The following is a 21295-nucleotide window of genomic DNA, read 5'->3' on the forward strand; positions in this document are numbered from 1 at the left end:
GTGCTCACACCACCACAGCTCACTACATGCCCCAACGTGGCCACAGCTCTGACCCTGCCACCTACAAAAGGACTGGCCCCTCCTCTCAGCCCTCCCAACCTGCCTTCGCCCACGTCCCATACCCCCACGCCCCAGCACCACGCACCCACACATCAGGCCCTGCCATGGGCCACCAGCATACCCATCAGGGGACCCACCAGGGGACCCACATGGACCCTCAGCCTTACCTAGCCATGCCAGCCCCTGTGGCCACCAAGCTCCCTGGAGCCCCTGTGGTGGAGGTGGATACTCCAAGGAGGAGGGTGAGCACTGACCACATCTACACGACCCAGAAGGAGACCCACAGGGAGGGCAGGCAGGCACTGAGAGAGGAGGTCCACACCGAGGGGCTGCTGAAGAGCCGGAAGGCCGTGCTGCCCTCAGAGATCCGCCGCAGGGAGAAGAGTGTGGACAACCCCCAGAGAGGGGAGCCCCACCTGGGGCCAGTCAGCCGCCAGGACGACTCCACCACCTCAACCGCCATGGAGTATGAGAGCTATAGCTCCGGGGGGAGGAGAACGAGTCGGGCGGACTCGGAGGAGTGGGAGACTAGGCCCAGGGAGCAGCAGCAGCACTGGTCCAGCCACACCCAGGACACAAAGGAGACAGGTCCAGCCAGTTGCATGGAGACCTCCCACTCCCAGCCCAGCCAGCAGCAACAGGCTCCTGAGCCTCTCCACCAGCACCAGCAACTCCAGCGGCATCCGCAGCCCCAGAGTCAGCAGGACCTCCAGGGTCAACACGGCCTGCAGGACCAGCAGCAGGGTGACTCGGCCGTCTACCTCCAGAGGGGTGCCTACCTCCCTCAGGCCAGACACAGGAGCATGGAGCCAGCCGGGCAGGCTGGGCCCCCCAAGCTCAAGGTCCGCACACGCTCCATGTCCGACATCGGCGTAAGTCAGCGCTCGGCTGCCTATAGGAGCATGGAGAGGGCAGCCGCCAGCAGAGAGGCTACCATGGCAGCCCACCTGGCCAGGGAGGGAGGGGTGGCAGTGGGGGTACTGCCCAATGGGGAGGTGGGGACCTTGGATACAAGGGTCTCTGTGGCCCAGCTCCGACACTCATATCTGGAGAACGCCAACAGGAAGCCGGAGCTGTAGGTGGAACAGCATGTTTACTGACTCTTTAATCAGTTTGCTTTGCCTAACACTAATATAGACTCTCATCCTAATATGAGGCTTGAGATGTTTGCGCTTGTGTGTTTTTTGAGTGCAGTATATTGCATAATCAAACGTGATATCAAGAGATCTTCTAAGCCAGTATGGGTTTGTATTATTTGTTTAGCCAGCTGCTTGGACATATTCTGTTATTGTCAGCCTGTTGGGCAAAGTTGAGGGGTTTGTTGTTGCATGTTGTGCTGTGTGTGGGTTCAGACACAATTGGGCTGGTGACAAAATCCCTCATTTTGGGGACAGTTAATTTTTGCGGTGTGATCGTCTTGTGCGTGACTTCACCACCTCTAACCTGGATGTCTGGATTGCTGTGGAAGAAAACTGACCTTGCCGTTCGTTCTCTCACTATTATCCTCCTTTTCTGTTGCCTTCGTCACTCTCTCCATCCCAACACGTGACCCTACAAAGGGAGCCAACTAAAGTAGAGCTTACTGCCATGGAAGTAGATCCGGCTGCTGGGAGCGCTGATCGGGAGCGTGGCACAGCGCGGAGGCCGCGGCGCTACATCACCCCTGGAGACATCCGCAAGTCCTCTGAGAGATTTAGGACGCAACCCATAACCACTGCAGAGCGGCTAGAGTCTGATAGGTGAGAGGTTTAGGACAGTCCATAACCTCTGCAGAGCGGCTGGAGTCTGATAGGTGAGAGGTTTAGGACAGTCCATAACCTCTGCAGAGTCATAGGTATTGAAGGCCCCGAGGGACAGGTCTCTCAGAAAAGGTACACAGAATACATTTGCTAAGATCACCAGTGGGTGTACTGTGGACAGTGGCTTTTCTTTTTTCTCCTGGGGTTTGTGGGATACTTGGTGCAGACCATGGGGATTTTATGCTCTCAATAAATGTGTCTCTTGTGCCGTATAGCAAAAGACCATTCCTGAGTCTATTTGGATCAATGTCTTGTTTGTTTTGTCGTTTGTTTTCTCCCTCAGGTCTCGTCTGAGTCCAACCGAGCTACAGAACCCAGAAGGCAAGTAACAGTGGAGATTATTTGCTTTGTTTAGTTACCAACACCACTCTCAATTGAATAACTATTCATTAGCCAGATTGCTCACCATCTGACAACACAATGTATGGATGTGTCTGAGGGACTTGTTGAGGTTAACAAAGATTAGAAAGGTGTTGAACAAAAAATACACCTCCTCCAGATTAATTTACTGTGTCAGGCAGGGTGATTTTAGGTAACGTGTTTGAGGTCAAGGAAATACATTCACACCAGGGTTGGGGTCAATTCGTAATTTCTGAAATGAATTAAATTCAACCCATTAATTGCACTCCTCAGTGGGTTTACCTTAGTATTGTGGATGTGTTGTGGACTGACAATTGTTCGCCCTTACCTTTTGCAGCTGACGAAGAGAAGCTTGATGAGAGAGCTAAGATGAGTGTGGCTGCTAAGAGGTCACTATTTAGGGTACAGTATCTGCCTTGTGTGTAGTTGTTTACATTGAGGGCCGGTTTCCCAGACACAGATTAAGCCTAGTCCTGAACTAAAAAGATTTCAATTGATATTCTCCATTGAGCATGCTTTCAGTCCAGGACTAAGGGAAACCGTCGCAAATAGTATATTCCCATGGTTTGATGCATGTTGTTGATGAGCAGAGATTTACTATAAGCATGTTTCTCTTCGTTCCACTCCACAGGAGCTGGAGAAAACCACAGATAGCGTCCCCAAACCGCGGTCCCGTAACCCTGCCGTGGAGAGGCGCCTGAGACGAGTCCAAGACCGTGCGCGCACACAGCCTATCACCAATGAGGAAGTGGACATCGCTCACACGTACGTCTGTCACTCTCCGATCGTTGCTAAGTGCTGCCTTGCCGTCATTTTGTTTACAATGGAAGGGTAAAAAAAATGACGACACTTGGTCAATATAAAGATATTCTTTCCAATCTTTCTTCTTGTGATGCTCTTGTTTGACTCTTTTCCCCTGTCGACTTCTTCTTTCTCTCCGATTCTCTCGTCTGCCGCTTTGTGACTTCTCTCGCTTTATCTCTCTTTCTCTCCCTCTCGTTATCTCTCTCTCTCTTTCTCACTCTCTCTCCCTATCTCTCTGTGACTCCTTTCCCTATGTGACTGTCCCTGTCTATGTGGGACACTTTTCTGCACATATAAAGTGTCTCTGCTCTGTCCTCACAATCGGTGACGGTCCACACCACAGTAGCACGTATCCCCAGCCCCACTGTAGTCAGCACCACCGTGACCAGTTACAGGTGTGTGTGTGTGTGTGTGTGTGTGAGCTCAAGACATGGGCTTACCTAATTGATATACAATTAAACCTTGCATGCCTCCTCTCTTCTCTTACTCCATGCAAGACTGATGTTTTTCACCTTCCGTTTAGCTTGACATTTTCTTGAGTGGCAATGCATGGATATTAAGTTACGATTGATTAATTCATAGTGTTTCAAAAAAATTGCAGTACATTTCTGAAATCCTAGTTGGATGATTCCGGATGTCCTTCTTATTCCCTGTGATTCAAGGAATCTTCCAACTGGGATTTTTGGAAAACATGGGAATTTGGGGTGACGTTGAACCTTACAGGGGGAATAAACTTGTTTTAACACAATAGATTCTTTAGTACATTTCAACTCCGCAAGCATTAGGGGAGAGTGGGGTAAGTTGAGCCCTTTCTTACGTTCAGCATCACTACATCCAGGGAAATATAGTGTTCTTTCTCACAAAGAACTCTACATATATTTCCGGATTTTGTGTATCCCTGAAAATAATCAGAATTCATGTAAACATAACCATTTTTATTTTAAAAGAAGTTATCTCTTGGCACAACTTAACCCTGGTATGGGGTAAGTTGAGCATAGGGACAGGGTATGTTGAGCCACCTTGGGGTAAGTGGGTGATGGTGCTGGTGCTGGTTAGGTCAAAGTTTTCATGGAATGGGGGTTTGGTATATTGTATATCTTAAATAATATGTATGCTATATTCAGATATAGATTTCTCTGTTCAATATTACTTATTACTGTTTCGAAGTGACAATTTGTAGGCAAGTTCTCTGCATTTGAGGTCCATGCAACTGGTCCGCAAAATTCTTGATTAGCAAGCTCAGAATCCGTGTCGTCAGATAAGACCTTGTATGCCTCTGATACTCTATCAAAGCCTCTCATTCGTACAGGTACATGTTTGTTTTCTTTTTTGTCGTTGTAACTCTTCAGTGTCATTCAGTCTATTTTTTCCTTCCAAAACTTCCTTGGCTGCTTTCTCAAGAACCTCAAGGGGAACTAGACCCCTGCCTGTTTTACATTTGTATACACGGGGCATGATGATGTCTGCTCTGTAACAATACAAACGGCTATCCTGAGTTCATATGCATGACACACAGCAAATTACTATGCATACTGGTCCCGATTCAGACTTAGGAAATCTATTCTTTTTTTTAACACGTTTTGATTTAATCACTTTTTAATAGTTGGTATTCAGACTTACCGTATGCAAGTGCGCAATGGGTTTTGCAGGAGTGGCTCCCTTGCGCACACTAAATAAATTAAATGAAACTGCTGAGAACCCTCCCACTTGCTAGCCAACAGATTTTCTTGTGGAGTTTTTATTCAATGGGGTTTCCAGTACATTTATGTAAAGCCTTCCCTTTAAATATGGTGTACCTTTAATTAAAAAACAATTCTCGACAGACTCTGTAGAATATACCGTTTATCGGGGGGCGTGTTCAGAATAGGGATCAATGAAAGAAAGCCATCTAAATACCTGCATATTCGTTTCCTTTCCAGCACCAATTGGTAGATTAAAAAAATATTCCGATTTTGTAGATTATTTAGGGTATTGGAAGTATTTATGAATCATACATAAACAGAGTTGGACAGCCTTTGCACATTTTTTTTTATTAGTCAATAAAAAATACATTGGTTTCATTTATCCTGAAAGTTGCCATATTAAAATGCTTCAATCCATGACATATTGGAAGGTGAGAAGTGTACAGTAGGGCTTGATCAATAGTCCTATACGTCCACCCTAATCTTCACTAATCACAGAACTGTGATGACAAAAGTTCCAATTGTCGTGGAACGTGCGCCAGGCTCCAGGTTTAAACTGCTAGGTATGGTCTGCGTTCCATAATGATTCAAATAAGCTACATGTCCCAAATTATTGCACAACTTGTAATACTTTATCCTAATCTGATCCACTATTTGTAGTGACCCATCAGGAACAACCACACAGATGTGACAGTGGAAAGAAAGGTAAACGAACGATGTAATGGTATGATGCAAAAATGTAGGCTTCAAAATGAAGGAAACGAACAGTCATTAGTGGCTAATATTCATACGGGAGAAATGGTTAAAAATAACTGAAAAGTCCGGGCGGACTTGAAAAGAGGCCAAAATACCTGTCAAGTTGACATGCTTTTCCGTTTGCTGAAATATGACTGCTTTCACAATAACATCCAGCGATCAAAAGGTAAACTAGATCGAAAACAATTGTCATTTATATTTACAATCCACTTATCTAAACGGATTAGCTCTTATCAATTTATAAATTACAATGCATGGAGATTATTCTATCGGAAAAAAGAAAGTTGATGTTTTTCCACTTGGATCTGGCATGTTGCTCAACTTTATTCAAGGTTTCCCTGCGCATGGTGGAATTATGAGGGAATTAAGTCAAGATCAAAATATAGCATATCTGTAGACACACCTCCATTTCTGTGATCTCCACCCCAAACGAATACCTGGCTGACAGATGCATTTGCCCATACTTAAATTCAAGGTCAGAGTACCTGTAGAGAGAAGGGTGCATAAAAAGAGAATTAAGTTTAATTTACGCACACGTAACTCAGATCTGAATTCCCCCCATTATGCATAAAATGGACAAAATGTAATCATAATTTGTATGGTGGCCATTGGCTCAGTTTACCCCATGGCCATTGGCTCAATTTACCCTAAGGCAAACATTTTGACTATATTAGCCCACACACTTACAAGGATGCACTTTCATGTTAGGTTTAGGACCTCATATTGTAGTTTATAGAGACCCCAAATCGTACAACTATCTACTTTGGTTTCAATACAAGCATCATGAAACCTATAACACAATTAATTCAAATTACATTTTTTTAAATCTTAATAAATACTTGTTCCATGTGGTTTCTTCCTTCACAGACTCCATGAAATGAGGTTGTCACAAATTAACATGGTCACAAAGTCATAAACCCTGCCTGTTTCTACAATTTGTCCTCCTAAAAATCAAATGTTAAACCTAACCCACACCTTAACCATAACCTTAACCACACTGCTAACCTTATGCTTAACGCTAACTTTAAATCACGACCAAAAAGCACATGATTGTTTTCTTGACTTCTTACAATACCCAATTTTGACTTTGTGTTTGGGCTATCTAGTGGAAACAATGAAATGATGACCTCTTCCTAAATATTTGGTCACATGACTCGTTTTGTGTACGGTTTCCTAGAAAGAAAGGGTGACTCAACGTACCCCACTCTCCCCTACTGCTTTCAGTGTTGTTTGTACTCTTTAAGGGATAGTTCACCTAAATTACAAAATGACATATTGGGATTCCTTGTAAACAGTCCGTGGACAAGATAAGACAGCAATCCATGCTGTCTTTGGTTTTGGTTATATTTTTTGCTTTCGTTTACCTAGCCATGTTATTTTGTAATGCGGGTGAGAACTATCCCTTTAAGTTCCTATGTTGAAATGTGTCACACGTCTTCTAAAGCTATGACTGAGGGAGAAAAGGTCAAAGGTGAAGCCAGTTAAAGCTCAGCGTGTCAGGTTCACGTGTGGTGCGAGCGTGTCGCACCCGGTTTGTTTACCGACTGAGGTTAAACTTAACACGCTGAGAGAACCCAACCGTCCATATCCTCTAGTGCAGATGGCCGACTGCGTGAGCACCATGATTATCTCAGTGCGGGCCTCACACATCTACTTATAACTCCTGTTGCTGCCCAATGGCTGCATCTTGATTCTCCACCCTTCTCCAAAAGTATGCACTTGCCAATGCTTACTACCCTTATCCGCCATCCCGCGTGCTCTGCTCTCCTATGCCTTTAAATCCACGACAGGGAGTGTACAACTGCACTCTTTGAGAGAAGGGTGGGGAATCGGATGCAGCGTTTCGGTATCATGTTCTGATCAGGAATATCAATAACTTGACTTGATGCTGTTCACAGGATACTGTACGTGCTTTATGGAGATGAGGAGTTCGTTTGATCACAAGTGTCACCAGGACTTAAGCATTATTGTGTTCATGTGGTTGAGCTCAGTGCAAAGTTCAGATTTGTCTGACTATTAACAATGTAGTATTGCTACTTCACAGAATGTGTTTTGATGACCTACTTGATCATCTAGCATGTTGGCATGCTCTTGCTAGATACTGTCCGTCAATTGTACAGTATGGTGCATTATAATACAGTGTTACATATGGCCCTACAGCTGTTAACCCATAGCAGCACAATCTGCACTCATCCCCTGTGTGTGTGTGTGTGTGTGTGTGTGTGTGTGTGTGTGTGTGTGTGTGTGTGTGTGTGTGTGTGTGTGTGTGTGTGTGTGTGTGTGTGTGTGTGTGTGTGTGTGTGTGTGTGTGTGTGTGTGTGTGTGTGTGTATGCTTCCTCCTTCCCAGCCTGCAGGAGGCATCGCAGCACGGCTCTATGGTGCGGAGCAGTGGAGAGCAGGACGGGGAGAAAGAAAGGGAGAGGGAGGCCCAGCCTAAAGGAGATGGAGCAGGGCCTGGGCCTGGCCCTGAGGAGATAATGGAGGACCTGGGTCCAGATGAGCCCGACCTTTCAACTCTCAGGTAAAAAGAGAGAATGTGCTCAACTCTTATCCTCTTATGTAAACACATTAAAGGGTGTTTGGAAGCAAAAATAGATCACATTGGAAAAAAATAGCAAAAAGCCAGCATTCACTTCATAAGTTGCAATTGAAGCTTGGTTTTAATTATTTTTGAACTCATGGCAACATGTCTTAAATTTTACAACTTGATTTGAGATGGGTCCTCACCCTGAAAGAAGTCTATGGGCCAGGAGAAACTGTAATCCATGTTTCTTTCAAATATCCACTAAAAACTTCAGCTAACTTTACTTAGCGCTAGCTAACATTCAATGGCAGTGATGGGGACAGAGACCCTAGTGACAGACCACACACTGACATACAATATGTTACCTTTCCCCTCACAGCCTTGCAGAGAAGATGGCCCTGTTCAACCAGCTGTCCCAGCAGCCCTCAAAGCCTGCTGCAGAGGGGGCCGGGGCCTCCAGGGGCGACACCCGCCAGCGCCGAGCCAATAGCCGCTTCCAGACCCAACCTATTACCCAGGGAGAGGTGGATCAGGTATAGAGTCCTGCCCTTCTCTCAACCCAGATAGACAATGGACATGTTTCACTTATCCGCCCTTGTCCAGAAGTGTGCACATGGATTTTTAAGCATAGGAATGATTTAAGCAGTGGCTGGAGGGAGGTTCCACCATTGATAAATCCATGTGAGATAGTGTGCAAATGCACACCTAGGGATAATGGTGGAGAATCGGGACCACAAAATGATGGTCTTCCTTTCTCTTGCTCTTCAAAACTGTAGCCTCTAAGTGTCAAGCCTTACTCCGAGGACCAGTTTCCCTGACCCAAATTAAGCCTCGTCCTGGACTAAAACACCACCGATGGAGATTCTCCATGTTTTTGGAAACTGTTCCTGAGAGTATGTCGTAATGCACAAACTAGTTTCTCTTAGCCCTGATACAACTACAGGTTGATCATTCTGTGTAAACACCAAAGAACTTAGACAATCACGCAATTAGTAAGTGCTCCAAGTCTCAAGAAAATATTCCAGAAAAGCAGCCTAATATTGAACTGAAACATTCATGTGAACTGGTATAAAACAACCCTCTAAGTGAAGTCATGCTGTGTCCGTACAGGAGATAGATCCTATGGTTACCGCTCTTCCTCCTCCACCTCCTCCTCCGTTGACTAAGAGAGAACAAGTAGGAGCCTGCCTAGCAACCTGCCTGAACATTGCTGCTGACTGGTAGTGGCCTGCTCATAGCATTCTAAAAGCTTGTATGCGTTCGTTTGGCGAGCCGTGACGCCCATTAACAGTATGGCTTGGCGTTACGGCTCGGTTAATGAAGATGTTGAAATGCTCGGCCCTCACAGAGTCCATGGTTTTCATTCAGGCGTTCACTTTGAAGATATGACGTAACCACATAGTGCGTCGTTCATATAGCCGTGAAGGACTACAGTATGTCGTGACATTATGCTGCTACGTCGTGCTTGCTTGCAGAAGACTTTGGCATGGAAGCGCCATCGTGTTTAGCGAATGCAACGATGTTCTGCGGCAAGATGCTTGAGTATCGTGTTAGCAAGAGAGTTCTGCTCTTCTAAAATGCTTATCCAGTGGCTGAATAAGTATGCATGAACACTTTAGTAATAATATTTATAGGAATGTATTAGAGTCAGATGCATGCAAGGTTGGTTCTTGGGCAAATGCTGTCTTGCCTTGAAAATAGAGTGTACAGTAAAGGTGAATGCATACAGATTTGGCTGGAATGTTGTAGGTTTAATTCATGTTGATTAAGTCGATAGAGGGCATCGCGTTTCGACCCATCATCAAAGATGGTAGGGAGGTTGTGTTCATGCATGCTGCTTGGTTCACTGTAGGTGAAGGTCATTTTAAGAAGGGCAAAGGGTAAGTGCTCACTTTCAGGTGAACATCACAGAAGAGAATCACTCCTAAAAAGCAGGATGAATTATAATGCGTAACATTTTAATGCTACGATTATGCACTGCTAAAGACACTGACATCTTACAGTGCCTTCCATTGGTCACTTATTATGAATGGGGTAAATGGGATATGGTCAGAGGCAATGACTTGTGAATTGTGATATTATTTGTATGACAGGTATATGTTGTCATACTTGAGTAAAAGTAAAGATACCTTGATAGAAAATGACTCAAGTAAAAGTCGAAATCACTCAGTAAAATTCGACTTGAGTAAAAGTCTAAAAGTATTTGGTTTAAAATATACTTAAGTATCAAAAGTAAAAGTATACATCATTTCAAATTTCTTATATTAAGCAAACCAGATACCCCCAAAAAACGACTTAAATAGTACTTTAAAGTATTTTTACGTAAGTACTTTACACCACTGCCCTGCCTTGTCTAAGGCATGTTTTGTTTAGATTTGGCGATAGTGTTTTTGTATGACCAAATGTGAAGAGCTGCTCTACTTGGTCGGTTTCATCTCTTACTGTATCTGTTCTGACTGCATGTTGTCCTTTCCCCATCCCTTTATCCCTCCGTGTCCCCCGCCATTCATCCGTCCATTCATTTATTCATCCCTCCCTCCATCCCTTCTCGCGCTTCCTGCAGCTGCAGAACGGAGGGGGAGGGGTCAAGCTGGAGCCGCTGTCTGCCTCTCTGGTCCGCTCCGTGGCAGCCGTCACCTCCCAGGTCTCGGTCGCCACGGTAACCGCGGCGACTTCCAGCGGCAGCGACGTCCACCTCGGGAAATCTACGGCCGTTCACTACAACCCCCCCCCCACCACCACCCCCACCACCACCCCCACCACCCAGGAGAGGGGAGGGGTGAGGTGTGTGTGTTTTCTCATGTTATGACATGGTGTCAAATAATTCAGCCTTCACTGGTATTGAAACCATGAATTGTCTGTCTGTCTGTGTCTGTCTGTCTCTTTCATTCTCTCTCTGTCTGTCTGTGTCTGTCTGTGTGTGTGTGTGTGTGTGTCTGTCTGTTTCTCTCTCTCTCTCTGCCCCCCCCCCCCCCCCCTTTCTCTCTCAGGTACTTCAGCCTGACCAAGGGCGGTGACTCCTCCAGTTTCCCTGAACCAGATCTGTACTCCCCTGGCCCTCCCCTTTCAGAGCAGCAACCACAGCAGCAGGCTCACAGTAGAGGAGCCGGAGAGAGAGGAGGAGACAGTGGCGTCGCTCCTGGAGCCAGTCGCTCCTCCACTGGCCACAGAGAGAGAGAGGAGGAGGAGGATGTGTGGGGAGGAGGAGGGGCCAGCAGAGAGGAGAGGGAGAGCTGTGGTAGTAGTGGTGCTGGAGGCAGCAGCAGTAAGGGAAGGCGCCACTCCCCCGACAGCAGACAGCAGCGCTATCAGCCCCCAGCCCCAGAGCCCCAGTCCCAGCCGCGGCACGCCAACAGTAGCCAGCGGGAGTCCGTCGAGCTTCCCTCTTCGAGGCACGGGAGGGGTGAGTTGCTGGTGGAGCCCAGGCAGCACAGAGACAGAGAGAGAGACAGAGATAAATACGGCAGTAGCAGCAGCATCACCCTGGAGAGGGAAGAGCACGGGAGCTACCTGGGAGAGACACACAGCTCAGAGAGACACACAGAGCTGCAGCACACAGCAGACAGAGCGAGCACACGGAGCAGCAGGAGCAGGGAACTCCTCTCAGGTAGGAAACACAGACCATTGTATACCTCCCAAAGGGCACCCTATTCCCTACGTAGCGCGCTACTTTGACCAATGCTGAACAAACATGCATGTGGATGAGAGGAATATTTATATGCATTCATTATACGGACGGTTGATGCAGTCAAGACGTTTTTTCCAATTCAGAAGAGTGCACTATATAGGGCATATGGCACCATTTGGGATGCAAACGAGAGACCGAGAGGACAAGGGAAATATCTTATTGTCTCATGGATTATGCAGCATGTTAATTGCATGCCTCTTTCCATTGGCTACACACTGCCTCCGTTGGTTTGATTTGTTTTAACGCCTAATGCGTCTGTGCCCATCACATCACGGACACAATCTGACAGACAGGAAGACTAGAGACATGGCTTCAGCTGAATCTACTTAGCATATTTGTGCATGCATTTGTCCCGGCGGCTCCCTTTGTCTGCAAATGCAGGACCACTCTCACTGACGGGTCGTCTGTAATTGCGATTCCAAATGGAAATCGAGTATGATTGAGGTGTGGATATGTTTCTGTGGATGCCGTGGATGGATGTCAGTGTTGCAGGCTTTGGTTTACGCATTGGCATCGTGCTCCGCCGTGCCGGTAGGGTAGATAGACAGTGCAGATAGGCAGTGTAACACGGCTGACCCTATCCGTCTGTGTGTCTGGATGACTGTCAGCATACATCATGTCCAGAGGACGCAGGGTCGTCTTTTATTAAAGCATGCGAGAGAGAGAGAGAACGCTCGTAGAGAACAATGGAAAGGAACCCTAAAAGGAACGGGGGAACAATTGCCCGTGCGTGAATGAGCACGGACATTATAGACGACGTCTGAGCATTGGAGACCGCGTGAACTGAACACTGATCATGACGATTGTATGCACAATCTTGGCAGTCGCGAATGTGTGTCTGTACGCGGTGTGCGCACGTGCATATGTGTGCGTGTGTGCTATGAGGGGCTGCTATTGGGGTCTGCTTCTCCCCCTGTGTGAGTATTGATTACATGGTGGATTTATTACAATGCAATTTCTGTGTGCGTGTGTGTGTGTGTGGCTGTCTATATGTCCACAGACACCGAGCACACCAGTGTGTCATTGAGAACTGTGACAACAGCGTCAGCGTCCAGGAGTGTCTCTCACACCTCCAGTAACCAGCAGAAACAGCAGCAGATCCAGTCTTTCACCCAGTCTCCCCCACAAACTGAGCCCCAGCCCTACTCCAAACCTCACCGGCACTTCACCCAGGAACCGCCAGCCCAATCCCAGCCCAAGCCCCAGGAAAGGGAGAGGAGCGTCACCCAGCCACTTCCCAAGTCTTACTCTCAGCTAATCCCACACACTCAACCCAGTCCCCAGTCCTTATCCCAGCCTCCTCCTCCCCAGACCGCCCCCCAGACTCTGCCCAAGCCCGCGTCCTTCCCTCAGCCGCTGGTCAAGTCTCAGTCCCTGCCTCTGGACTACAGTGACGACATCACAGGACACAGTGTCTCCGACCTCCTCTCCCCCGGCGAAACAGAACTCTCAGAGATGTCCTCCAAACAGATGTCCATCAAAGAAAGGTGAGTCTGTGCCGGGGTTTCTGTGATGGGGTAACAATTCCAACTGCGGTTCAAATGGGGGTGCTTACATGGCAGGATGTTGTACTGTACATACGTTTCCAGAAATACTGGTTGGAGGATTCCAAATCTCCTGTTTATTCCCTTCTGATGCCAGGGAATCTTCCATCCATCATTTCTATACTTATGGGAAAGTTACCGGAGTTTTGTAATTGTCTGAATGGGCTCTCTGTAAAGTAGGGCACTATATAGGGAATAGGCAGCCATTTGGGGCACCCTCAGAGTCCCCCTGTGTCCTTGTGGGATCTAAGTTTCTGCCTCTCTTCGAGGTGAAAGTGATTTATTTCTGGCCACTGTGTATTTTCCCTCTTTGTTCCTGGAGAGAGGAGAGGTAAGAGATGGAGATCAGGCTGCAGTCTGTAGACATCCTTAGGTTGTGTCCCAGTGTCCCAAATGGCACCTGTGTCCTGTTCCCTATATATTGCACTACTTATGACCTGACTGCATTCCAAATCCCACTCCGCCAACCCCCTACCCCCCAAAAAAGTAGTGAACTATAAAGGGAATAGGGTGCCATTTGGGATGGATGCTTAGAGATTAGAAGCTGTTTCAGTAGATTTAGCTACTGTTCTACAGTACTGCTCTCATGTTGGCCCTGTCAGACTGTTAGTAGCTCGGTTTCCATGCAATTGGCGACAGATTTTCATGCGAATATTCCAAAATCCGCAAAAAGAAAATATATGCGCATTTTTCCACCAGTGGTGTGTTTCCACCAAACGGACTTGTTGTGTATAAAAGCCAGTGCATGATGATGTAGTTCATGTTGAAGAGGTTAACCTCTCTCTCTCTCTCTCTCTTTCTTTCTTTCCTTCTCTCTCCCAGGCTGGCCCTGCTGAAGAAGTGTGGTGAAGAGGTTAACCTTTCTCTCTCTCTCTCTCTTTCCTTCCTTCTCCCAGGCTGGCCCTGTTGAAGAAGTGTGGTGAAGAGGTTAACCTCTCTTACTCTCTCTCTCTCTCTCTCTCTTTCTTTCCTTCCCTCTCCCAGGCTGGCCCTGCTGAAGAAGAGTGGTGAAGAGGTTAACCTCTCTCTCTCTCTCTCTCTCTCTTTCTTTCCTTCTCTCTCCCAGGCTGGCCCTGCTGAAGAAGAGTGGTGAAGAGGTTAACCTCTCTCTCTCTCTCTCTCTCTCTCTCTCTCTCTCTCTCTCTCTCTCTCTCTCTCTCTCTCTCTTTCTTTCTTTCTTTCTTTCTTTCTTTCTTTCTTTCTTTCTTTCCTTCTCTCTCCCAGGCTGGCCCTGCTGAAGAAGAGTGGTGAAGAGGACTGGAGGAACAGGATCAATAAGAAGCAGGACGTGGTGAAGGTGGCTGTGACTGAGAGACACTCCACAGTACAAGGACAGGGATGGGAGGCAGAGCAGACCTACAAGAAGAAGGTGAGACTACACACAGCTGGACCTCCAAATTGAATCTAGAAAGAGAAGCCCCATTTTGGGCTCAAAGAGATACAAACAGACACACTCTATGGAGATGCACTCTACTGCACTATAACCACAACAGTAGAACAGTACAACAAGCAGCATCCCCACACCTCACAAAATGTCTATTGAGATCATGTGATGATGAATGAAATGTGTTTCAACAGCCCAGACCTTGTCCTACTGAACCATCGTTACTCAACCCGTTACCCAGACAGTACTAAATGATTACAGTCAGGTGGATTTAGATGCATTCGCATAAAACGTTCTTGTTATACTTAAAGTTAAAGATGCACTCTCAAACTTTTTGTTCGCGAAAGTGAGGCTCACCTTCCAAAAGCGGTCCCTGTTTTTTGTGTACTACGTCATCCCGTTTCGTGACACGTTACACATTTGTTGTGCTTACCATCTTTAAGTAGTCTCATTAGGGCACTCTTCCTGGTTGCCATTTTAAAGGGGCCTCTCGTGGTCTTTATGTGAGGGTGCCTTTCATTTCCCCCTTGCCATTCATCAGCCCCATCTGCTCCAGTGTGAGCTCAGCTCAGCTTAGTGGGCTGGTTCCCCCTTTATCCCAATTGGCTCCCTGTTGTGCCCTTCTTTTGACCATAGTTTGACCACAGCCCTATGGGCCTTGATCAAAAGAAGTGCACTGTATAGGGAACAGGGTGCTATTTGGGACCAGTGCCTGGGGCCAACACAGCCCTGCATGGAACATATGGCCCAGTCTCCCTGTGGAATTAGCAATCTGGGGCCTTGGAGAAATCTCTTTTCTACTTTACACTGGGACAAGAGCAAGTCAAAATTGCTCACTCTGATTGAAGATTGAGTTCCACTTAAACTAGTGCTAATGCCATTTGACAATATGGTTACAGAATGGCATGTGATTATATGTATTGTTTAACCTTTACCGAACCTCAACCCCGTATCCGGGATCACCCCCCACCCCCCACACACTGATTAGCATAGCTAGCATAGCTTCACAAGTAGATAGTAGCATCTAAATATCATTAAATCACAAGTCCAAGACACCAGATGAAAGATACAGATCTTGTGAATAAAGCCACCATTTCAGATTTTTAAAATGTTTTACAGGGAAGACAAAATATGTAAATCTATTAGCTAAACACGTTAGCAAAATACACCACTATTCTAACTCCATCAGTTTCTTACTCCTTCAGGTGCTATCACCAATTCGGCTCAACTAAGATATTGATAGCCAATAACCTATAAAAAAAACCATCAGATGACAGTCTGATAACATATTCATGGTATAGGATAGTTTTTGTTAGAAAAAAGTGCATATTTCAGGTAGAAATCACAGTTTACAATTGCACCGACCATCACAAATCGACTAGAATTACTAGATAGAGCAACGTGTATGACCAATTTACTCATCATAAAACATTTCATAAAAATAGACAAAGCATAGCAATGGAAAGACCCAGTTCTTGTGATTTCAGACCATATTTCAGATTTTCTAAGCGTTTTTCAGCGAAAACACAATAAATCGATAAGTTAGCATACTACATGTGCAAACGTTACCAGAGCATCGATTCCAGCCAAAGAACGCTATAACGTCAACATCGCCAAAAGATATTAATTTTTTCACTAACCTTCTCAGAATTCTTCCGATGACACTCCTGTAACATCATTTTACAACATACATATACAGTTTGTTCGAAAAGGTGCATATTTAGCCATACAAAACCGTGGTTACACAATAAAAATACTAGGAAATCAAGCCTCAATATGTCTGACGTCATCTATCAGAGTGATCTAGTTTAATTGAAAGCTAATCATATACTTGACTAAAAAATACAGGGTTGACAGGAATCGAAAGACAAATTAGTTCTTAATGCAACCGCTGATTTACATTTGTAAAATTATCCTTACTTTTCAATACAGGGTTCGCCAAGTGAAGCTACACCAAACAAAATGGCGAAATATGCGTTTAAAATATTTCGACAGAACAACAATTTATCATATTAAATATTGCTTACTATGAGCTGTTCTTCCATCATATTCTTGGGCAATGTATCCTTTCTATGTTATAAACGTCTTTTGGTCGATAGATGTCCTCTGTCCTTCGAAATATCCACTAACGATCGAACGGGACTCCAAAACGTGTCCAAAGTTTCAGAGTGCACAACAAAGAAATTCCTCAAAATCGCACTAAACGGATATAATTTCCTATAAAACGGTTTAAATTAACTACCTTATGATGTTTCTAAGTCCTATATCGAATTAAATTACAGACGGATACATTTCAAGTTGATAACCGAGCCTGTGAAAATGGCGTCCGGAGGTCCCTTCCTGCGTAAGGGCGAGCGTCGAAAGGGGGGCTACTCTCACTCCTTGGTCTTTTATAACCTCTGAGAGCTACGGAGAAGGCCCATTCCACTTCTCATTGGTTACTGACATCCAGGGGAAGGCGGGTGCAGTTCGTGTCGTTCCATAGGATAGACAGAGACCTTAAAAACTGATCTGAAACCAGAGCTTCGCTCTCAGACCTTTCACTGTCTGTCATGGATTTCGCTGTAGAAAGAGTTCTGGGTCACCCACAGACATCATTCCAACTTTGTATGAAACTAGAAAGTGTTTTCTTTCCAATAGAATTAATAATATGCATATTGTACGAGCAAGAATTGAGTACTAGGCAGTTTAATTTGGAGACGACAAAATGCTAATTCGGAACAGCACCCCCTGTAGTCGCAAGAAGTTAATGTACAGTATTACGTTGAATTAATGAATTAGTCTACTCTATGCCACTTCACAGAAATTCTGGTTTAACTGAGCATATTCAGTTCAGATTATATCTAAAACAGAGACACTGACTTCTTGGAATAATTGAATCGCCCCTCCTTTCTGTTAATGATGCACCCCATTGTGCTGTAATCTGGGTTAAATCCTGTCTGTTTGTGTACTTAATACTTCATGTTAAATCCTCCCGTTGATCACACTTCTTCTAAGCCTCATGTTACAGTAGCAACAGTAATGGGTTGGGGCTAGGGTTGTAGTTGAAAGATTTTGGGCAGTGGCCAGTTGGGCTAGTAGACCACAATTTCTACTAGCCAAGGTGACATTCTACTAGCCATTGTACTAGCCAAGATTCCAATATTTGATAAGTCAACATTTCTGTCTTGTTTGGCACATTTTCTACTAGGCTAGCCTGGCACTAGCCTTCTCCCTTTGAACGTGTTCTGTGTTTCCCCTGTCTTCAGGAGGAAGTGATGGTCATTGATGAGTTCGCTGCTGTCACTGTGTCTGACCAGCTGTGGGTAAGGCCTGACGACGGTGCTGCGGCCCAGTGCCAACGGTGGTCCACTGAGCTCTGTGTGTGACCTGCTGCTTCTTTCAGTCTCTTCTGTTCTGTTCTGTTGTTCACTGCTGTTCAGTGTTGCTGTGGTTTGCAAAATATTTTGAACTTTCCCTAAATTCACAGATTTTCCAGAAATCCCGGCTGAAGAATTCCCAGATTTTCCTAGTTATTCCCTCCTTGGAAAACCTGGAAATTTTGGGCAAATTACCATAAATTTGCTACTCTAGTTGTTCACTACTCTGCAGTGTTGCTGTTCACTACTCTTCAGTGTTGCTGTTCACTACTCTGCAGTGTTGCTGTTCACTGCTCTTCAGTGTTGCTGTTCACTGCTCTTCAGTGTTGCTGTTCACTGCTCTGCAGTGTTGCTGTTCACTGCTCTTCAGTGTTGCTGTTCACTGCTCTTCAGTGTTGCTGTTCACTACTCTGCAGTGTTGCTGTTCAGTGCTCTTCAGTGTTGCTGTTCACTGCTCTTCAGTGTTGCTGTTCACTACTCTGCAGTGTTGCTGTTCACTGCTCTTCAGTGTTGCTGTTCACTGCTCTTCAGTGTTGCTGTTCACTGCTCTTCAGTGTTGCTGTTCACTACTCTGCAGTGTTGCTGTTCACTGCTCTTCAGTGTTGCTGTTCACTGCTCTTCAGTGTTGCTGTTCACTACTCTGCAGTGTTGCTGTTCACTGCTCTTCAGTGTTGCTGTTCACTACTCTGCAGTGTTGCTGTTCACTGCTCTTCAGTGTTGCTGTTCACTGCTCTGCAGTGTTGCTGTTCACTGCTCTTCAGTGTTGCTGTTCACTGCTCTGCAGTGTTGCTGTTCACTGCTCTTCAGTGTTGCTGTTCACTGCTCTTCAGTGTTGCTGTTCACTGCTCTGCAGTGTTGCTGTTCACTGCTCTTCAGTGTTGCTGTTCACTGCTCTTCAGTGTTGCTGTTCACTGCTCTTCAGTGTTGCTGTTCACTGCTCTGCAGTGTTGCTGTTCACTGCTCTTCAGTGTTGCTGTTCACTGCTCTGCAGTGTTGCTGTTCACTGCTCCGCAGTGTTGCTGTTCACTGCTCCGCAGTGTTGCTGTTCAGTGCTCTTCAGTGTTGCTGTTCACTGCTCTTCAGTGTTGCTGTTCACTGCTCCGCAGTGTTGCTGTTCACTGCTCCGCAGTGTTGCTGTTCAGTGCTCTTCAGTGTTGCTGTTCACTACTCTGCAGTGTTGCTGTTCACTGCTCTTCAGTGTTGCTGTTCACTGCTCTGCAGTGTTGCTGTTCACTGCTCTTCAGTGTTGCTGTTCACTACTCTGCAGTGTTGCTGTTCACTGCTCTTCAGTGTTGCTGTTCACTGCTCTTCAGTGTTGCTGTTCACTGCTCTTCAGTGTTGCTGTTCACTGCTCTTCAGTGTTGCTGTTCACTGCTCTTCAGTGTTGCTGTTCACTGCTCTGCAGTGTTGCTGTTCACTGCTCTGCAGTGTTGCTGTTCACTGCTCTGCAGTGTTGCTGTTCACTGCTCTTCAGTGTTGCTGTTCACTGCTCTTCAGTGTTGCTGTTCACTACTCTGCAGTGTTGCTGTTCACTGCTCTTCAGTGTTGCTGTGGTCGGATGCTATCCTACCTCTGACGGTTTGTGGCTGTGTTATGGGATGCTGGTGATGGACTTGACTCTGCTTCTTTTTCCCTAAGCTTTCGATTGAACTTCTTGCACTCTTGAACTTCTTGCACAAGTCAATATAGCTAGCTACGCTATAGTGTTCAGAGATAAGATGCGATGTGTTTGTTGCTGCCGGTCACTGCTTGTTTTTCGCCTCAAAATGTTTGCTTTTTCAACTGCCCACTGCATAGTAGTGATGGAGAGAGACTTGATTCACACAGTGGTTCTTCCTTTAAACGTTTTGAGCTCATGCCGCAACCGTTTGTGGTAGACGGTGGCAGATTGCGGTAAATTGCGTCGTCCCGGCAACTATGGCGGACGGTTAAATGACGCGCCATAGAATTCTGCGGCACCCCGCAAGCTGTGCTGCAGTACGCCGCGACTTTTAAAGGAAGAACCACTGTCACAAGTCAGTAGTGACAGAACAAATGGCCTCTCTTCTTGACTGTATCACAGACTGTCACTGAGACAGTCGTCGCTGGCTTGTCTAGAGCAGGGTTTCCCTTATTCGGTTCTGGGGTCCCGCCTGTGTTTGTACGTTTAGTTTTTTGCCCTAGCACTCCACAGCTGATTCAAATAATCAAAGCATGATGATGGTTATTTGAATCAGCTGTGTGATGGGTGTTAGATACAGCAGCTGCAATGTGCATTGCCAGTTACCGATTAATTCGTATTCAAGCACCTCTGTATGTGTTCATGATTAAACGTTTAACACTTGCACGCCAGTGGTGGCTGGTGGGACTTTCAATCGGAGAACGGGCTCATAGTAATGGATGGAACGGAATATATGGAATGGTATCAAACACATCAAAGACATTGTTTCATGAGTTGGATAGTGTTCCATTTTTTCCATTCCAGCCATTGCTATGAGTCGTCCTCCCCTCACCAGACTCCACTGTTGCATGTCTTTGCATTTCATGTGACGTGTACGGATGTGAGGGGCTCAGGCGATGGTGCTCTGGAGATGTTGTCTCTCTTTAAAGGGGGAAATACACTGTGAACCAGATAAAAGTTTGACTGGGGAACGCCGGCTCAGTCTGCTTCAGCCATGGAAACATCATCATGACTTCAGACTTGATTTATCCAAAATAATCTCTGTGAGTTGTCCCTCAGTGGCTCTCAGTATCTCGCTCTGGGTCTCTTAGTCACAATTATCATTTCTGGTTTGGAATGGTGTGGTCTCTCTCCTTTGCATCCTTTCTCCAGTAGTGTTGGGGCGGTATTCAGATTTTCACCGGTATACCCCGGTATACGGTATGATCATATACCTGGCTGCACAACCATATTCTCTAGCATCCCTCTGTATATGTCTGCCTGATTGTAACTTTCTTCCCCATCCCTCTCCATTGCCTCCCTCCACCATCTCTTCTCCTCTTATCCACGTATCCAATCACCTCTGTCCTTAGGAGCCTGTCTTTTCCTCCACATATTTTCCTCCAATCTCCCTTGGCCATAAGTGCCAAGTTATTGACCTTCATAGTCAGGTAAGAACACGCACCGGACCAGCCACGTTTCACTGTTCTGCCTGTACTGGAAGCTTGGGCTGTGTCTCAAATTGCACCCCATTCCTTATGTAGTGCACTACTTTTGACCAGGGCACATACGGCTCTGGTCACCTATCCCGTATTTAGGGAACTACTTTTGACCAGAATCCTATGGGGCCTGGTCAAAAGTAGGGCACTATATAGGGATTAGGGTGTCATTTAAGACTCTCAGCCGGTGGTCTTC

General features: G+C 46.0%; 1 protein-coding gene across 1 annotated transcript in view; it reads left to right on the forward strand.

Annotated features, from left to right (window-relative positions):
• The first annotated feature begins 1647 nt into the window (after positions 1-1647).
• Positions 1648-21295, forward strand: part of LOC120020510 (supervillin-like) — a 34616-nt gene continuing 14968 nt past the window's right edge. The window contains exons 1-12 of the mRNA XM_038964212.1: positions 1648-1799; positions 2143-2180; positions 2557-2621; positions 2851-2984; positions 7810-7983; positions 8366-8519; positions 10550-10645; positions 11057-11130; positions 11280-11389; positions 12675-13161; positions 14443-14587; positions 17851-17907. Of these exons, the coding sequence (XP_038820140.1) occupies positions 1648-1799; positions 2143-2180; positions 2557-2621; positions 2851-2984; positions 7810-7983; positions 8366-8519; positions 10550-10645; positions 11057-11130; positions 11280-11389; positions 12675-13161; positions 14443-14587; positions 17851-17907 (1686 nt within the window). The remainder of the gene's footprint in view (positions 1800-2142; positions 2181-2556; positions 2622-2850; positions 2985-7809; positions 7984-8365; positions 8520-10549; positions 10646-11056; positions 11131-11279; positions 11390-12674; positions 13162-14442; positions 14588-17850; positions 17908-21295) is intronic.

Source organism: Salvelinus namaycush, chromosome 25 (genome assembly GCF_016432855.1).
Source record: "Salvelinus namaycush isolate Seneca chromosome 25, SaNama_1.0, whole genome shotgun sequence".
NCBI lineage: Eukaryota > Metazoa > Chordata > Actinopteri > Salmoniformes > Salmonidae > Salvelinus > Salvelinus namaycush.